The sequence below is a fragment of the Palaemon carinicauda genome, chromosome 21 (genome assembly GCF_036898095.1).
Source record: "Palaemon carinicauda isolate YSFRI2023 chromosome 21, ASM3689809v2, whole genome shotgun sequence".
Taxonomy (NCBI): Eukaryota; Metazoa; Arthropoda; class Malacostraca; order Decapoda; family Palaemonidae; genus Palaemon; species Palaemon carinicauda.
In genome coordinates, this window is record NC_090745.1 from 52,150,665 (window position 1) to 52,164,684 (window position 14,020).

Genomic DNA, 14,020 nt, shown 5'->3' on the forward strand with positions numbered 1-14,020 from the left:
AATCTAACATAGCTTATTTATTTTCTTTTCATTTTTATATTTCATATTTTTTTAATATTTTTTTCTTTTGATTTTTAATTTTCATCACTGAGTTACGGTACGTTATCGCAGTCACCATCTCTACCTCCTCCCGGACCGTCTGTCTTCTACTGCGTAGCAATTCCTACACCTGTGTGTGTGTGTTTGTGCATACGCACACGAGTGTGTTTGTATCAATATTTGTTTTAGTTAATAAAGGAATTCGGATTCGCTGATATTACTTTCTTGGTTACATTTAATTGTCTTTCAACTCGTTGACGCCGTTAAAAATCATATGTACTCTAAACACATCTCTCTCTCTCTCTCTCTCTCTCTCTCTCTCTCTCTCTCGGAAAAAAAACATAATAGACGTCTCTAACACTCTAACAGCGAAGAAAAACGAGAGAGAGAGAGAGAGAGAGAGAGAGAGAGAGATTTTATTCAAAGAACATGTTAATGCTATGTTTAGAGAGAAACAGATACGGAGAGAGGACTTTTTTAAAGAGCTTGTTAATGCTATCTTAGTTTTCTTTGCTTCACTTTTTTCTTTCTTTCTGTTCATCACGCTGGCCCTTCTCACAAATGATCGTTGCCAACAATCTCTTTACACTTTATCCCTATCAACAAAAGGCATTCCATCTCTTCCAGGGTATTGCTACGATGTCTTGTAATAATAGTGATGTAAGCTGTGACGTATGAGCGTGGTGGTAGGCTAGTGACTCGCACAGTCGTATGCGTAAAAACCGCCAAGTTTGAATTTTGGAATTCGATGCCGTAACGAGGGGACGAAAAAACATGGTTTTCCACGCCGTAACGTGAAACAAACGTAAGCTGGGGATGCCGTATCCCGGGGGGTCTACTGTGTATGTATATATATATATATATATATACTGTATGTGTGTGTGTGTATATATATACAAACATACATACATACATACATATATATATATGTGTGTATATATATACATACATACATACATACATACATATATATATATATTATATATGTATATATATACAGTGGTACCTCTAGATACGAATTTAATCCGTTCCACAACCGACTTCGGGTGTAGAAAATGTTCGGTTGTAGAAACGAATTTTCCCATAAGAATACATTGAAATAGGATTAATCCGTGGTTGAGCCCAAAAACCTATGACAACTCCTTAATAAATTACTACACATAATTACACGTGACAATAATGCACACTAAATTAGATAATAGACATGTAAAAAAGAATAATTATAAAGAAATAATAAATAAGAAACAGGTTTTTAGCGTCACTTTACCTTAGAAAGTCCAGCGCAGGTGTCGGTCTTGCTACGCAGAGAGGAGACAGACGGGCGGCGAGGAGGTAGAGAGGGTGACTACGATAAACGTACACTACCGTAACTTATTCTAACTTACACTAAGTGAACTTTAACCTAACTTAGCTTGCTTATTTATTTCTTTTATTTTTATATTTTATATTTCTTTTACATTTTCTTTTTTTTCTTTTTGATGATTAATTTTAATCATTTTCACTCTACACTTGAAATTGATTGAATTTTTTTCTCTTCAATCTTTGCCGTTTTCTTTGTTTCACTTTCTTTCGCTTCACTCTTTGCCGTTTTCTTTGAACCACTTCCTTCCCCTTCATCACGAGTTCGCTTCGTAGTTTTTTTAAAGAAGCTATCGATAGAAAGTTGCTTGGTACAGCTTTTCAGATGTTTCGAAAATAAGTTAGGGAAACATCATTGAACTGCGCAGCTACACAACAAACCTGCAATTTTTTTGGATGGTATTTGTCGATGAAGTCGACCACGTCTTGATATTTTCCTAACACCTCTTTTATTTGCGCCGAACCTAACACATGTTCTACCTCCTCGATCCCTTCCTCGTCATCACTCATGTGCTCAGACATAGCATGGAGTTCCTTGACCTCCTCTGTAGTAAGTTCGTCGTGATGTTCTTTTGCAAGTTCACTCACGCGGACGCCACGCTCATGCTTTTTAATAATTCCTTGCTTTACTTCTAAAGAAAGCATTTCCTTATTCCTTTTCTCCCCACTACCACTACCACTTGCAAAACTAAGCCTTTTAGGACCCATGATTTACGTAAAATACCGTAAAAGGATGAACGTAAAAAATCACGATTAAAACACAGTTAATAGCAGAACGCACAGGGCACAACCATACAAAGCCGACGAGAACAGAGGAATGTCCCAAGCCACGCTAATTGAGGGTCCCTCCGAGGTAGAAATGCTTCCTTCTATCGGCGGAAATTAAAGATACATCCGGCGCTATGAGTACCATCTACGTGTACAGGTATTGTTTACTTCTTGTGTCAAAAAAAAATTCAGGTGTAGAGTAGGAACGTGTTCGAATTGTACTTCGCGTGTCGAAAAATTCGGATTCAAACGGTACGACGAAAATTGCTTACTTTGTGTGTCGAAATAAAATTCGGGTGTAGAGTCGAAAAACTGCTCTAATTTTACTTCGGGTGTTGGAAAATTCGGATGTAGATACGTTCGTGTGTAGAGGTTCCACTGTGTGTGTGTGTGTATATATATATATATATATATATATATATATATATATATATATATAAGGGAAATGTTACTCAGAGCTAGGACAAGGCAAAATAAAGTTCATAAAATTAGGAGGAAGTTGGAGTAATGTTGAGAAGTAGAAATAAAATAGGGAGAGAAATTCAAACTAGGGAAAAAATACTCCCCAGTTTGAGAGCCCACTTACTCATCACAAGGCTTCAACAACAAAATAAGATTCCCCGTAGAAACAGAGACTCAGTCAAGGCAGTCTCTTACTTCACTAAGACAGATTTGTATAAGTGTAAGAACAAATAACAGTTAAGGTTTACAAAAAAAATCACAAGCTTTCAAGAACTTAAACCAGGGGTGGCTAACCATTTGCTTCCCATGCACCAATATTTTTCATTTCTAATTCAGATGCGCCACACAAAGTTTAACCCCATTTCAATCATTTAACTATGGTGATTTGGACATATTCAACAGTTATACATATAATCCATTGATATATATATATATATATATATACACATATATATATATATATATATACACATATATATATATATATATATACACATATATATATATATATATATATATTCGTGTGTGATAGTGTGGATAGGTGTAGCAGTTGTAAAGGAAATGATTTAACATGAATACAAAGTAAACTGTACTTACTTTATTGATACTTTGAATTTGCATTGATAATATTCATTAGTTATTCCTGAAGGTACTAATAAGAATATATGAACATAATTAGCAATTTTTTTCATGAGCAGGCATGTTTTTTTTTCTCTTTTATTATCTCTTGGGTATAGTGCGCCACTTGTAATCATGCCATGCGCCACTGTTGGCGCATGCGCCATAGGTTGGCCACCCCTGACTTAAACGTTTTAAGCTTTTATTCATCAATTTATTAATGCTGTATCTATCTTTAATTATGCCCTACTGTATGCCATAATTCTTTATTAATTGTAATCTCCAGTTGAATATTAATTCTACTCATTTCTACAAAAATTTATCTTTCATGTAGTGTAGGTATTCTATTCAATAAAAGCAAGCTTCTTGAGTTTATGTTCTTTTGGCATTATAAGAATCTAAATACATTATAATACAATACCAAAATTAGTTTATTATCAATTAATAACACCGAATTCATCACCGAAGCCAAAGCAAAACTGAAGATTTCAAATAATAACAATGAATAAGCAATCATTAGAATATACTAAAACTCCTAGGAAAGGTAACAGATACTATTAGATATGTTCTGAAAGTTGATTTTATTTTTTACAAAACACTGGAATTAACATTTATCATTCAAGACTGTTCTCTCATGATACAATGCTCAATTTGTTACTAGTGTGAAAGCAAAAAAAAAACTACCGTATCTTCTCTACTTAATTTATATGGAAAACTACTTGAAAAAGTACTGACCTCAACAACGAGAGAGGCCAAGGCCTCTAATAAAGGAGCAAGAGGCTGGAGGATATTCAAAAGATGACTCAAAGGAAGCTCTGGGTCATCAATGATCTGTTGTTCAACCTGAACCACACTAATATCATATACTTTCACAGAACTTTTAAGAGCGCCAGCCAGAGATGAAAAATACAGGCCTCCTCTATAATCTGGATCTGTTGAAAACAATATACCATAATGCAATGAGTCCTTGTTAGCAATTAACAATTATCTAAAATTTCAATTTAATTACAAAATCATTTTTAAACAATAACATCCAAATCTATTGACAACTTTCAAATTTAACATGAACCAATCAGTATACTTTACTAATGATTTAAAATTTTAGGTCACTACATGACAAGTAGATATGTGTTTGAGGCTCGAGGTGAGGGATGACAGGTTCCTCTTTGCCCAGATTCTTGGACATTGTGTGTCGTACTTTGCTAGCGGCATTTTTGCTAGTAAATCTGCCTTCTCATTTCCAGACACATCTACATGGGCCAGAGCCCAGCAAAATTGAACTATTATACCTCTCAAACCAATAATGAAAAGTCACCCTAAAACTTTTAAAACTAATGCTATTTTTTTCCATAGCGGTTAGTAAGACATATAGTTCGGGAGTAAATATAGAAGACACCAAAAGAAGTGCACCTCTGCAATTAAAAGAATTATTATATAATACAAATACAATGACAGCATCAAATTTGGAGCCACCAGTATATATAAAACGGATTTTGAGGGAAGCGAAAAATCTATTTTTGGGTGAGATAGCCATATCGTCCTGATGGAAGGTTCCTTTAAGTAGCTTCCCAGGGTATATTTGACTACAGTTATATTCCCCAGAGAATTTACCTTAAGGTCTCCAGAATTCTAACTCCTAGTGCGAATATCCCCAACTTTACCTTTTAGGGATATCGCATAATATCAGAGAACGTATTCTTGACACGCCACATAGCTATCTTCACCCAGAATAGCGTTTACGCTTTGAGGGGGAAAAGTGGCAAAAACGAAGGGGAGCCGTTAATAAGGTACTGCTCCTCCGCTACTGTTTTGAGTATCTAGATGACATCATCATCGCCGCCATGTTTATTCCTTGTAGCGTTAAGAGGATCTGCCGGTTTCCGACTTTTTTAACGACAGGTTGTTGACATATAGGGGGTTTGTTAAAGGATATTGTGTGGAACTTTTGGGGAATTTTTTTTTGTTCAGTGACCTTAGGTTTTGTGACGCCAGAGCTTTTTTCGGCCAAAAATGGCCATTTTCAAAATGCATCTCCTCCTTTGATTTTTGGTTTTAAGGGATGAGATTTGAACCATGTATAAAACACATATGGACCTTCGATTTACAGCCGGGGATTTTTTATTTTTCAATTATTTTTCAAGATATGAATTTTTTTTTTATGAAATTTTCCCGGAAAAACTACAGGAAAAAATTTGCCAAAAATCAGAAACTCAAAATATTAAAAATCCCCGGCTTTTATTAATCTACCATGTTTCCCCATATTATATATGAAATTACATTAAGATTGGTCCAATACTAAGGGAGGAGATACATTTTGAAGGTGAAAAACTTATGTTTTGAGAAACGGGCCTTCAAAGTTTTAGGTACATAAAAAAAAAGTAAAAGACTGTGTTACCATTAATTTTATGTTCTTTTTTTTTTAGTATTAACTGTATTTCAAATCTTATTTTTAATGTCTATTGCTTTAATGCAAAAGTATTATGAATAGAAATATTAATCAATTGATTATCTTTGTGCCTAAGACATATTATAAATTTGGTTTTGTAAATTGGAGCCTTCCTTCCTTCTGTAGAAATCGGTGGGCATTTTGCAGGTTCTGAAATAATTTTCCCTCTGCATTTAGGACATATCTTTTTTATTAGTGTCTCAAATCCATCCCTTGCCTTTGCATCTACAATTCGGTATTTGTGATTCAAGTAATTTTTCAAGTCTTGCTTCACTTATTATCATTTTATTTTCACTATCGTTGATAATATCAGCCTCAGATCCACTGCATTCTTCTTCTAAAATATCTTTGCCCTTTAGCAGTGATGAACGAATAGAGAGACGATTAGGGGTGGATGTGGTTGGTCTCTGGCCAGCAGTGATGTTAGCGTGCGCCATTTGCTGCGCGGCCCCTCTCTCTCTCGTTGTCGCTTCATTCCCCTCTATGGCATTAGTTTCTTGAATTCTCTGTTCTACTTCTTCGATGGCTATATCAAATTGGCGTTTCCGCATTCTAGAAGCATGAAGTGAACTCTTGCGCCTTTTAGGCATGGTGAAAAACTAAAAACACCACAAAAAAAAAAAAAAAAAAGAGAGTTCAGTCAAGGCTAGCGAGCATGAAAAAATGCGACCTTATTACGTGAAGATTTATAGGCAACTGAGCCTCATGACTCATGATGGGTGTTTTGTCTTGTCTAGTTATAACCAGAAAGTTGCCAATTAGGATATTATTGACATTATATATTTCATTTCAAAGGAAGTTTTTGTAACATATATCACAAAAACTATACCAGACTAAATAATTTGCGCTACTGGTGTTTTCTGTGTATAAAGTTATTGTTACATTTCAGGCCATAACTAGAAAAGTAAGGCGAATTTTAGCATAATACTTCGTGCACACATTCTTGAATGCTCTACGAAGCCATAGAATTTTTTTCAGCAAATCGAATATGTTTCATATTTTTTCGGTATTTTAGGCGGCCGATCCCCTTAAGCGAGGTGCTACATATACAATACTTTCGGGAGGGGTCCTGTCAAGCCTTTTTCATGAAAAGGAGAGCGGGTCCATCAGGACGACATAGCTATCTCACCCAAAAATAGATTTTTCGCTTCGCTCAAAATACGTTTTTTGGGCTCAGGCCATGTCGTCCTGATGGAAGTTTACCAGAGCATTAATGTATCTGTGGATTTCTTATTGTGCCTTAACCTCAAGACAATATTTCCTTGGTCACTCAGACCTAGAGAAATATGACGTACCGTTATACGTCATTTCTTCTAATCATGAACTATGTTAGTGCTTCCTGCCCTCTACAGGGAAGAGTCATGCCAGATTCAGGAAAAGTCTCGAGGTGTGCATATTTCATATGAACGAACCTAGCAACAAAACAGGTATAAAGGTCTCATTGTATACCCCATCAATCATAGTTTGTATACTCAATACGAACAAATGTTTGTATAAGCCATTGTCACCTCCCCGGGCATGCAGGTCTAGCTGCATGCAAGGACGGACAGATTTATATCCGTGTAGAAACAAATGTTTGTATAGGCCAGTATCACATCCAAAGCATACAAGGTTAGTCGTATGCAAAGACAGACAGGTTTGTATCTGTGTAGAAACCAGGTATGTACACAGAAAGAAGGTTTGTTTACATAAAGGAACAAATTACACAGTTGTTCTCTTACTTATATGCAGATAAAAAAGGGGAATCATTAATAATGCTCGTACACATCTTTATTTATTTGGATTTGGGGCGAAATAAGATGCAAATACTAATTAGTTTTTTCATTGGTACTCAATAAAAAATTTTAAATTTCAACATGCATTTTACAGTAACATACAAAATGTTTGTGAATCATAGTAAGCATAAAATATACAGGCAATTTCATAAATACTTGTTTCATCTAAAAAGGAAAAGATTATAATGCCACCATACTGAAAATTTCATAAATTTTCTAATATACATTTCTGTAATTGGCTGTCTTTCCACACTTGTGTAAAAAACACACGGCACACGTGTTAACTCTTTATGCAATTTTTCACCTTTAGTATCTGGAACAGTCCAGTGTCACCTTGGTGACACTTCACTTTACGTGTTGTGCCGTAAGGTATCAACACGCACACCCTGCACATAACAGTCCCAATTAATTCACTGTTCCTCGCAGCATTAAGCGACAGGTTTTAGAACACTACCTGTTGCCACCACAAATCTCTTAATCTCTTGCACTTGCTTCACGTAGTGTTTGAAAAACACACTGGATGACTTCCATCCAGTATACGAGTGAAGACGTTCAAAATCCATGTACTGGAAAAAATTCAGAGACGAAGCAATTTTTCTCATATCGTGACCTGCGGGTGTGCTGTCTGGATCCGCTCTGCGAATGAAGTAGGTGATCTTTGCCCTTAGTTGTTTTAGAGAGAAATTTGAGCCTGATGTTTCTCCTTTAAAGAGGTGTCCTCCCCCAAAGTCTGAAGTTCTATGAAGATAGATCTTTAGACACTCTACTGGACACAGCGAGACATCTTCCTTCAGAGGGCAGATTCTCCAGGGACCCCACTTTTTGGTAGATAGCTCGTTTTTAGCGAGAACCGTTGAGTCAGGAAAAAGATTCAGTTCTCCCCCTTCTTTGAACTGAATATGGCCCTCATCTCTAGAAAGGGCCACGATTTCACTCACTCTGGCCCTCGAGGCTAGAGCAATTAAGAATATAACTTTTTGGGTCAAATCTTTCAGAGAGCAGTTCTCATTGTCCATTGTTGATGCAAAGTGAAGAACCTTATCCAAGGACCACGAGATGGGCCTCGGAGGTGTAGCAGGCCTAAGCCTTGCACAAGCCTTAGTTATCTTGTTAAAGATATCGTTAGAGAAGTCTACTTGGATGGCGTACAGTAAAGGTCTAGCCAAGGCAGATTTACACGTTATCGTATTGGCTGCTAAACCTTGTTCATGAAGATGAATAAAGAAGGACAAACAGAAATCTGATCTCCTTTGGATTCTTTGCCTTGACAAACGCCACCCATTTCTTCCAAGACGACTCATATTGTCTTCTGGTAGATTTAGACTTACAGTGAACCCTCGTTTATCGCGGTAGATAGGTTCCAGTCGCGGCCGCAATAGGTGAAAATCCGCGAAGTAGTGACACCATATTTACCTATTTATTCAACATGTATATTCAGACTTTTAAAACCTTCCCTTGTACGTAGTACTGTTAACAAACTACCCTTTAATGTACAGAACACTTAATGCATGTACTACAGTACCCTAAACTAAAAAAGGCACAAATATTAAAGGTGATTTTATATCATGCATTTCCTAAACATGCTAAAAAGCACGATAAAAAATGGCAACCAATGTTTTGTTTACGTTTATCTCTGATCATAATGTAGAAACAAACTGGAGGTAGAGCTATGCTTATTACCCAGACATATTTCCCATACTTTTCCCTTAGAACTACATCACATCTTCCTACTTTAGATATATATATATATATATATGTATATATATATATATATATATACATATATATGTATATATATATATATATATGTGTGTGTATATATGTATATATATATATATATATATAAAATATATAAATATATATATATATATATATAAATATGAATATATATATATATATATATATATAAATATATAAATATATAAATATATAAATATATATATATATATATATATAAATATATAAATATATAAATATATATATATATATATATATATAAATATATAAATATATAAATATATAAATATATATATATATATATATAAATATATATAAATATATAAATATATATATATATATATATATATATAAAAATATATAAATATATATATATATAAATATAAATATATAAATATATAAATATATAAATATATAAATATATATATTTATATATTTATATATATATATATTTATATATTTATATATATATATATATATATATATATTTATATATTTATATATTTATATATATATATATATATATAAATATATAAATATATAAATATATATATATATATATATATATATTATATATTTATATATATATATATATATATACATACTTACATACCTACATATATACATAAATACATGCATACATATATAATATATATATATATATATATATATTACTGTATATATATGGGTTATGGAAAAAATCCGCGAAGTGGTGAATACGCGATGGTCGAACCGCGAAGTAGCGAGGGTTCACTGTATATTCTTCTAAAAAATTTATACTGTCTCTCGAAATCCCGAATCTTTTCTTTACTGCTAAGGAGAGAAAATCATGAGATGAAGGTTTCGGGTTTTCTGTGATGAAGCGAAGACAGTCGACTTCTGCACTCGTTGAGACAGTGCTGGGTCCAGCAACGGGACCAGCCACAGCCACAGTTCCAATACTAGAGGGAACCAGATGCTCTTTGAACACTTGTGAGCCACTATAGCTGCCTTTCCCTGAAAGGATCTCAGCTTGTTGAGGACTTTCAACAGAAGGTTGGATGGAGGGAACAGGTAAATCCTGGACCATCTGTTCCAATCGAGGGACATCGCGTCCACTGCTTCCGCTAGAGGGTCCTTGTATGGGGCCACGTAATGAGGTAGTTTCTCGTTGTCGCTCGTCACGAAGAGGTCGATCTGCAGTTCTGGGACTTGACTTAAGATGAAGTAGAACGATTCTGCGTCTAGGGACCACTCTGACTCTACCGGTGTGAGCCTGGATAAAGCGTCCGCCGTCACATTGCGGAACCCTTGGAGGTGAACGGCTTATAAGTGCCATCTCTTCTTTTCTGCTAGCCGGAAGATAGCCAACATCACTTGGTTAATTTGGGGCGATCTCGAACCTTGACGATTCAGACATCTTATCACCTTGCTGTGGGAATCGTCAACAGGAACGCTCGAGGGAACTTCTGTTCAGGTCTTCCAAGACGTTAGGCTAATGCCTCTCGCTTCCATTCGCCGATCGACATTACTTCTCCCATGGGTCCAGGAGCTTGAAAGAGGTCTAAGGCAAGGAAAACGACATATCCGAACAGAAGCACCCTCCACTGTATTGAATAAAATTCACTGCACTAATTTAGCACTAAAAATTTGCATTTTAAAACTCTTTGGCATAAAACCAAAAGTAGACACGCCCGTAGAGGGAAATCTTACTATTCTGTCAAGGGCTTGAATGAGAATGCAATAGTCACTGAATCCTATATAAAATGTAACAAAATATTCTATATAAAATTTTAAATGAATAGATAAAGGAATAAAGAATATATCTTTATATTTAAACCAACCCTTATTACTTAAGGGGTTCCAATAAAAGACAAAGTCACATTTAACAATTGGAACATTTATAAATATTATACGAAAAAAATTAGTATTCCAAAAACGAACAAGTAAACAACGATACAATGAATCATGAGACTATATCGATTGTCATGAATACTATGTCGTATAAAAATTAACTGAACGCTAATTTTGTTTAATCTTTGTAAACAGATTAGCTAAAGAAAAAATACTAAAAGGACCAATATAATTGTAAAATAACAATCCTTTTATCTAATACAACTTAAAAACTTTAGTTTTTAAAGAAAAGTGTACTTTTCATAAATATTGATACAAAAAGTAATACTGTAATGATAGACTGAGGACTGCGCAGCATAAATTAACTGAACGCTAGATAATCTTTAAAACAGATCGAAGATATCCAAAGAAAGCATACCAAAAGGACAAAAATTTTCTTAAAATAACATAATCCTTTTATTTTATACAACTAAATACTTTGTAAGATAGTATTAACTTATCACTCTTTGTAGAAAAGAAAGGAAATGCAAGTCATACTCAAGCTTACGTCATATGACTGTGACGTCATCAATGAGGCGGGGTGTTTACCTATCGCAATAATGCTTACGTTAGTTTAAAATAGGTTGAAAAATTTCTAATCCTACCTTTTAGGCTATAACATAGCGATCAAATATCAAGCAAAACCAAATAAGAAAATGCCAAAACCCATAAATAAGAGTACATCACCAATATACTGCTAAAATCCAGGTTAATCACGAGTGAATTCCTTTTATGTTGCCAGAATGGCGGCAGAAAAAAATCTGGTGCTAGATGAAATACTGTCGTTCGGCCTAGCTACCGTGGTGGCGCTAGTGTACACCTGGCATATCTATGCGATTGCCGCGAGTTTTGAATTTCTGCCGGACAGAAGAATAAAGCTATAGTTATATAACCAGCGGGTAAGTTTAAATGTTTAAAATAGAGGGTTACTAGAATACAAAACTTCTAAAGCTTGAAGGGCACTCCTTGCATCACTAAAAATTGTAAAATTACCCTCCTTCTCCAACGCTATTTTCTCAATAGCGGTTAATATGTCATACAGTTCGGCAGTAAATATGGAAGCTGTTGGAGGAAGTGCACCTCTACAATTAAAATCATTACTATGTACTCCAAATCCAATGCCAGTGTGACGTGCCAAGAGAAGGTTGTGACTCATAGGCAGGATGAAAGCAACTGAGTAACGTTATTACAGAATACTTGCTTTTATATACAAAGACTCCAGGCAAAAAGGGCATACAAAACATAACAGTCAATTTCATGTTCAAACCGACACCGCAACGGTTAACAATTAACGGTGAGAAAAACAGACATGTTATTTCAGGTTATTAGTGCGAGGGTAGAGCGAAGATACAAGCATATATACACAAAATGAAATGTTGTTACTATGTACGATCGTGGTGACACACGGTTGGTACATGGCTTCCCCCCTAAAAATGACATACTGTACATGTTAAATAGGGTGCCCTGTTCTGGAGTGGTAGTAGCGAAACTGCGGCCGATGAGCGGCAGTGAGTGGCTGTAGAAGTCGTTGGATGGGCCGCGTGCGAGTGGTGGATAATGGGTGGCTTTGTTGCCGCTCCGGCTGGTCACGGGGTAGGCGTGTGTATCCTATGGCATTCATAGGCGTGTGTACCCTATGGAATTCATAGGCATGTCCTACGGCATACATATGCGTGTGTGTCCTACAGCATTCATAGGCGTGTGTGTCCTACAGCATTCATAGGCGTGTGTGTCCTACGGCATTCATAGGCGTGTGTCCTACGGTATACACGTCAGCTTTGGTTGAAGTTGAATAGGTGTCCTCTTCATCAGGAGTGGAGGCTTGATGGATGTCTTGAAGGTCATGAAGTGGGTGTCCATAAGGGCGTCGGCTTTGGTCATCAAGTCCTTTATGGGTAAACTATCGACACTGGGTATGACAGCGCGTACAGGTTCGGGTAAACGGCTTACCCAAAGGGCATGAAGTAGGTTCACCTCACGAGGAGAGCTGTGTGCGGCATGTTGCAGGCGAGTGATACTGATCATTTCCCTGAGGGTGAGCGAAGCCCTTTGGTCCCCCAACGGTTAATGAGAGAGCTGAAAAAGCTTTGCTATACGGGTGGCTGGCGACGGCGAGTACTGCTGCAAAAGGTATGTTTTGAGGGCGTCATAGTAACGGTGAGGTTGTTGGGGGGGGGGGGGGGCGCGAAGGCAGGAGGAGCGAGTCACTCCGGGGTCACCAAATGTGACGTGCCAAGACAAGGTTGTGACTCAAAGGCAGGATGAAAGCAACTGAGTAACTTTATTGCAGAACACTCGCTTTTATATACAAAGACTCCAGGCAAAAAGGGCATACAAAACATAACAGGCAATTTCATGTTCAAACCAACACCGCACCGGTCAACAGTTAACGGTGAGAAAAACAGACATGTTATTTCAGGTTCTTATTAGTGCGAGGGGAGAGCGAAGATAAAAGCATAATATATACACAAAATGAAGTGTCATTACTATGTACGGTCGTGTGACACAGCATCAGATTTGGAGTCATCAGTATGTATAAAAGTCGATCCTCTATGTTCTTCAACATGTTCCATAAAAAAAGACCTGGCTTCTAGGTAAGTCATATTCTTCTTACCTCCAATAAAGTATTTACATAAAGATGTCTCTGGTAATTTCCATGGAGGTGTTGATGATGCCTTGAATGGAAGTACCTTACTTCCAATTATATCCAGACTGTTTAATAATTATTTCACCCGAAAGCCATAAGGTTGAGGATATTTTGGGTGCAACTCAAAGCATGTCGAGTGACTTACAAGGCTTGCAGTCTGAAAGGCTGAAGAATTAGGGGGTGTCTGCAATCTAAACCAATACCGAATAATGGAAGACATTCGGTAAAGGTCTAGAGGTAACTCTCCAGTATCAACAAAGAGACTTGAGATAGGTGAGGTTCTGCACGCTCCTGTGG

At 36.1% G+C, this 14,020-nt stretch overlaps 1 protein-coding gene across 2 annotated transcripts in view; it reads right to left on the reverse strand.

Annotated features, from left to right (window-relative positions):
- The window catches only part of LOC137615276 (gamma-tubulin complex component 4-like), an 818,550-nt gene that overhangs the window by 635,763 nt on the left and 168,767 nt on the right, over positions 1-14,020 (reverse strand). For both annotated transcript variants that reach the window (XM_068345005.1, XM_068345006.1), the window contains exon 3: positions 3,982-4,178. In XM_068345005.1, the coding sequence (XP_068201106.1) occupies positions 3,982-4,178 (197 nt within the window). The remainder of the gene's footprint in view (positions 1-3,981; positions 4,179-14,020) is intronic.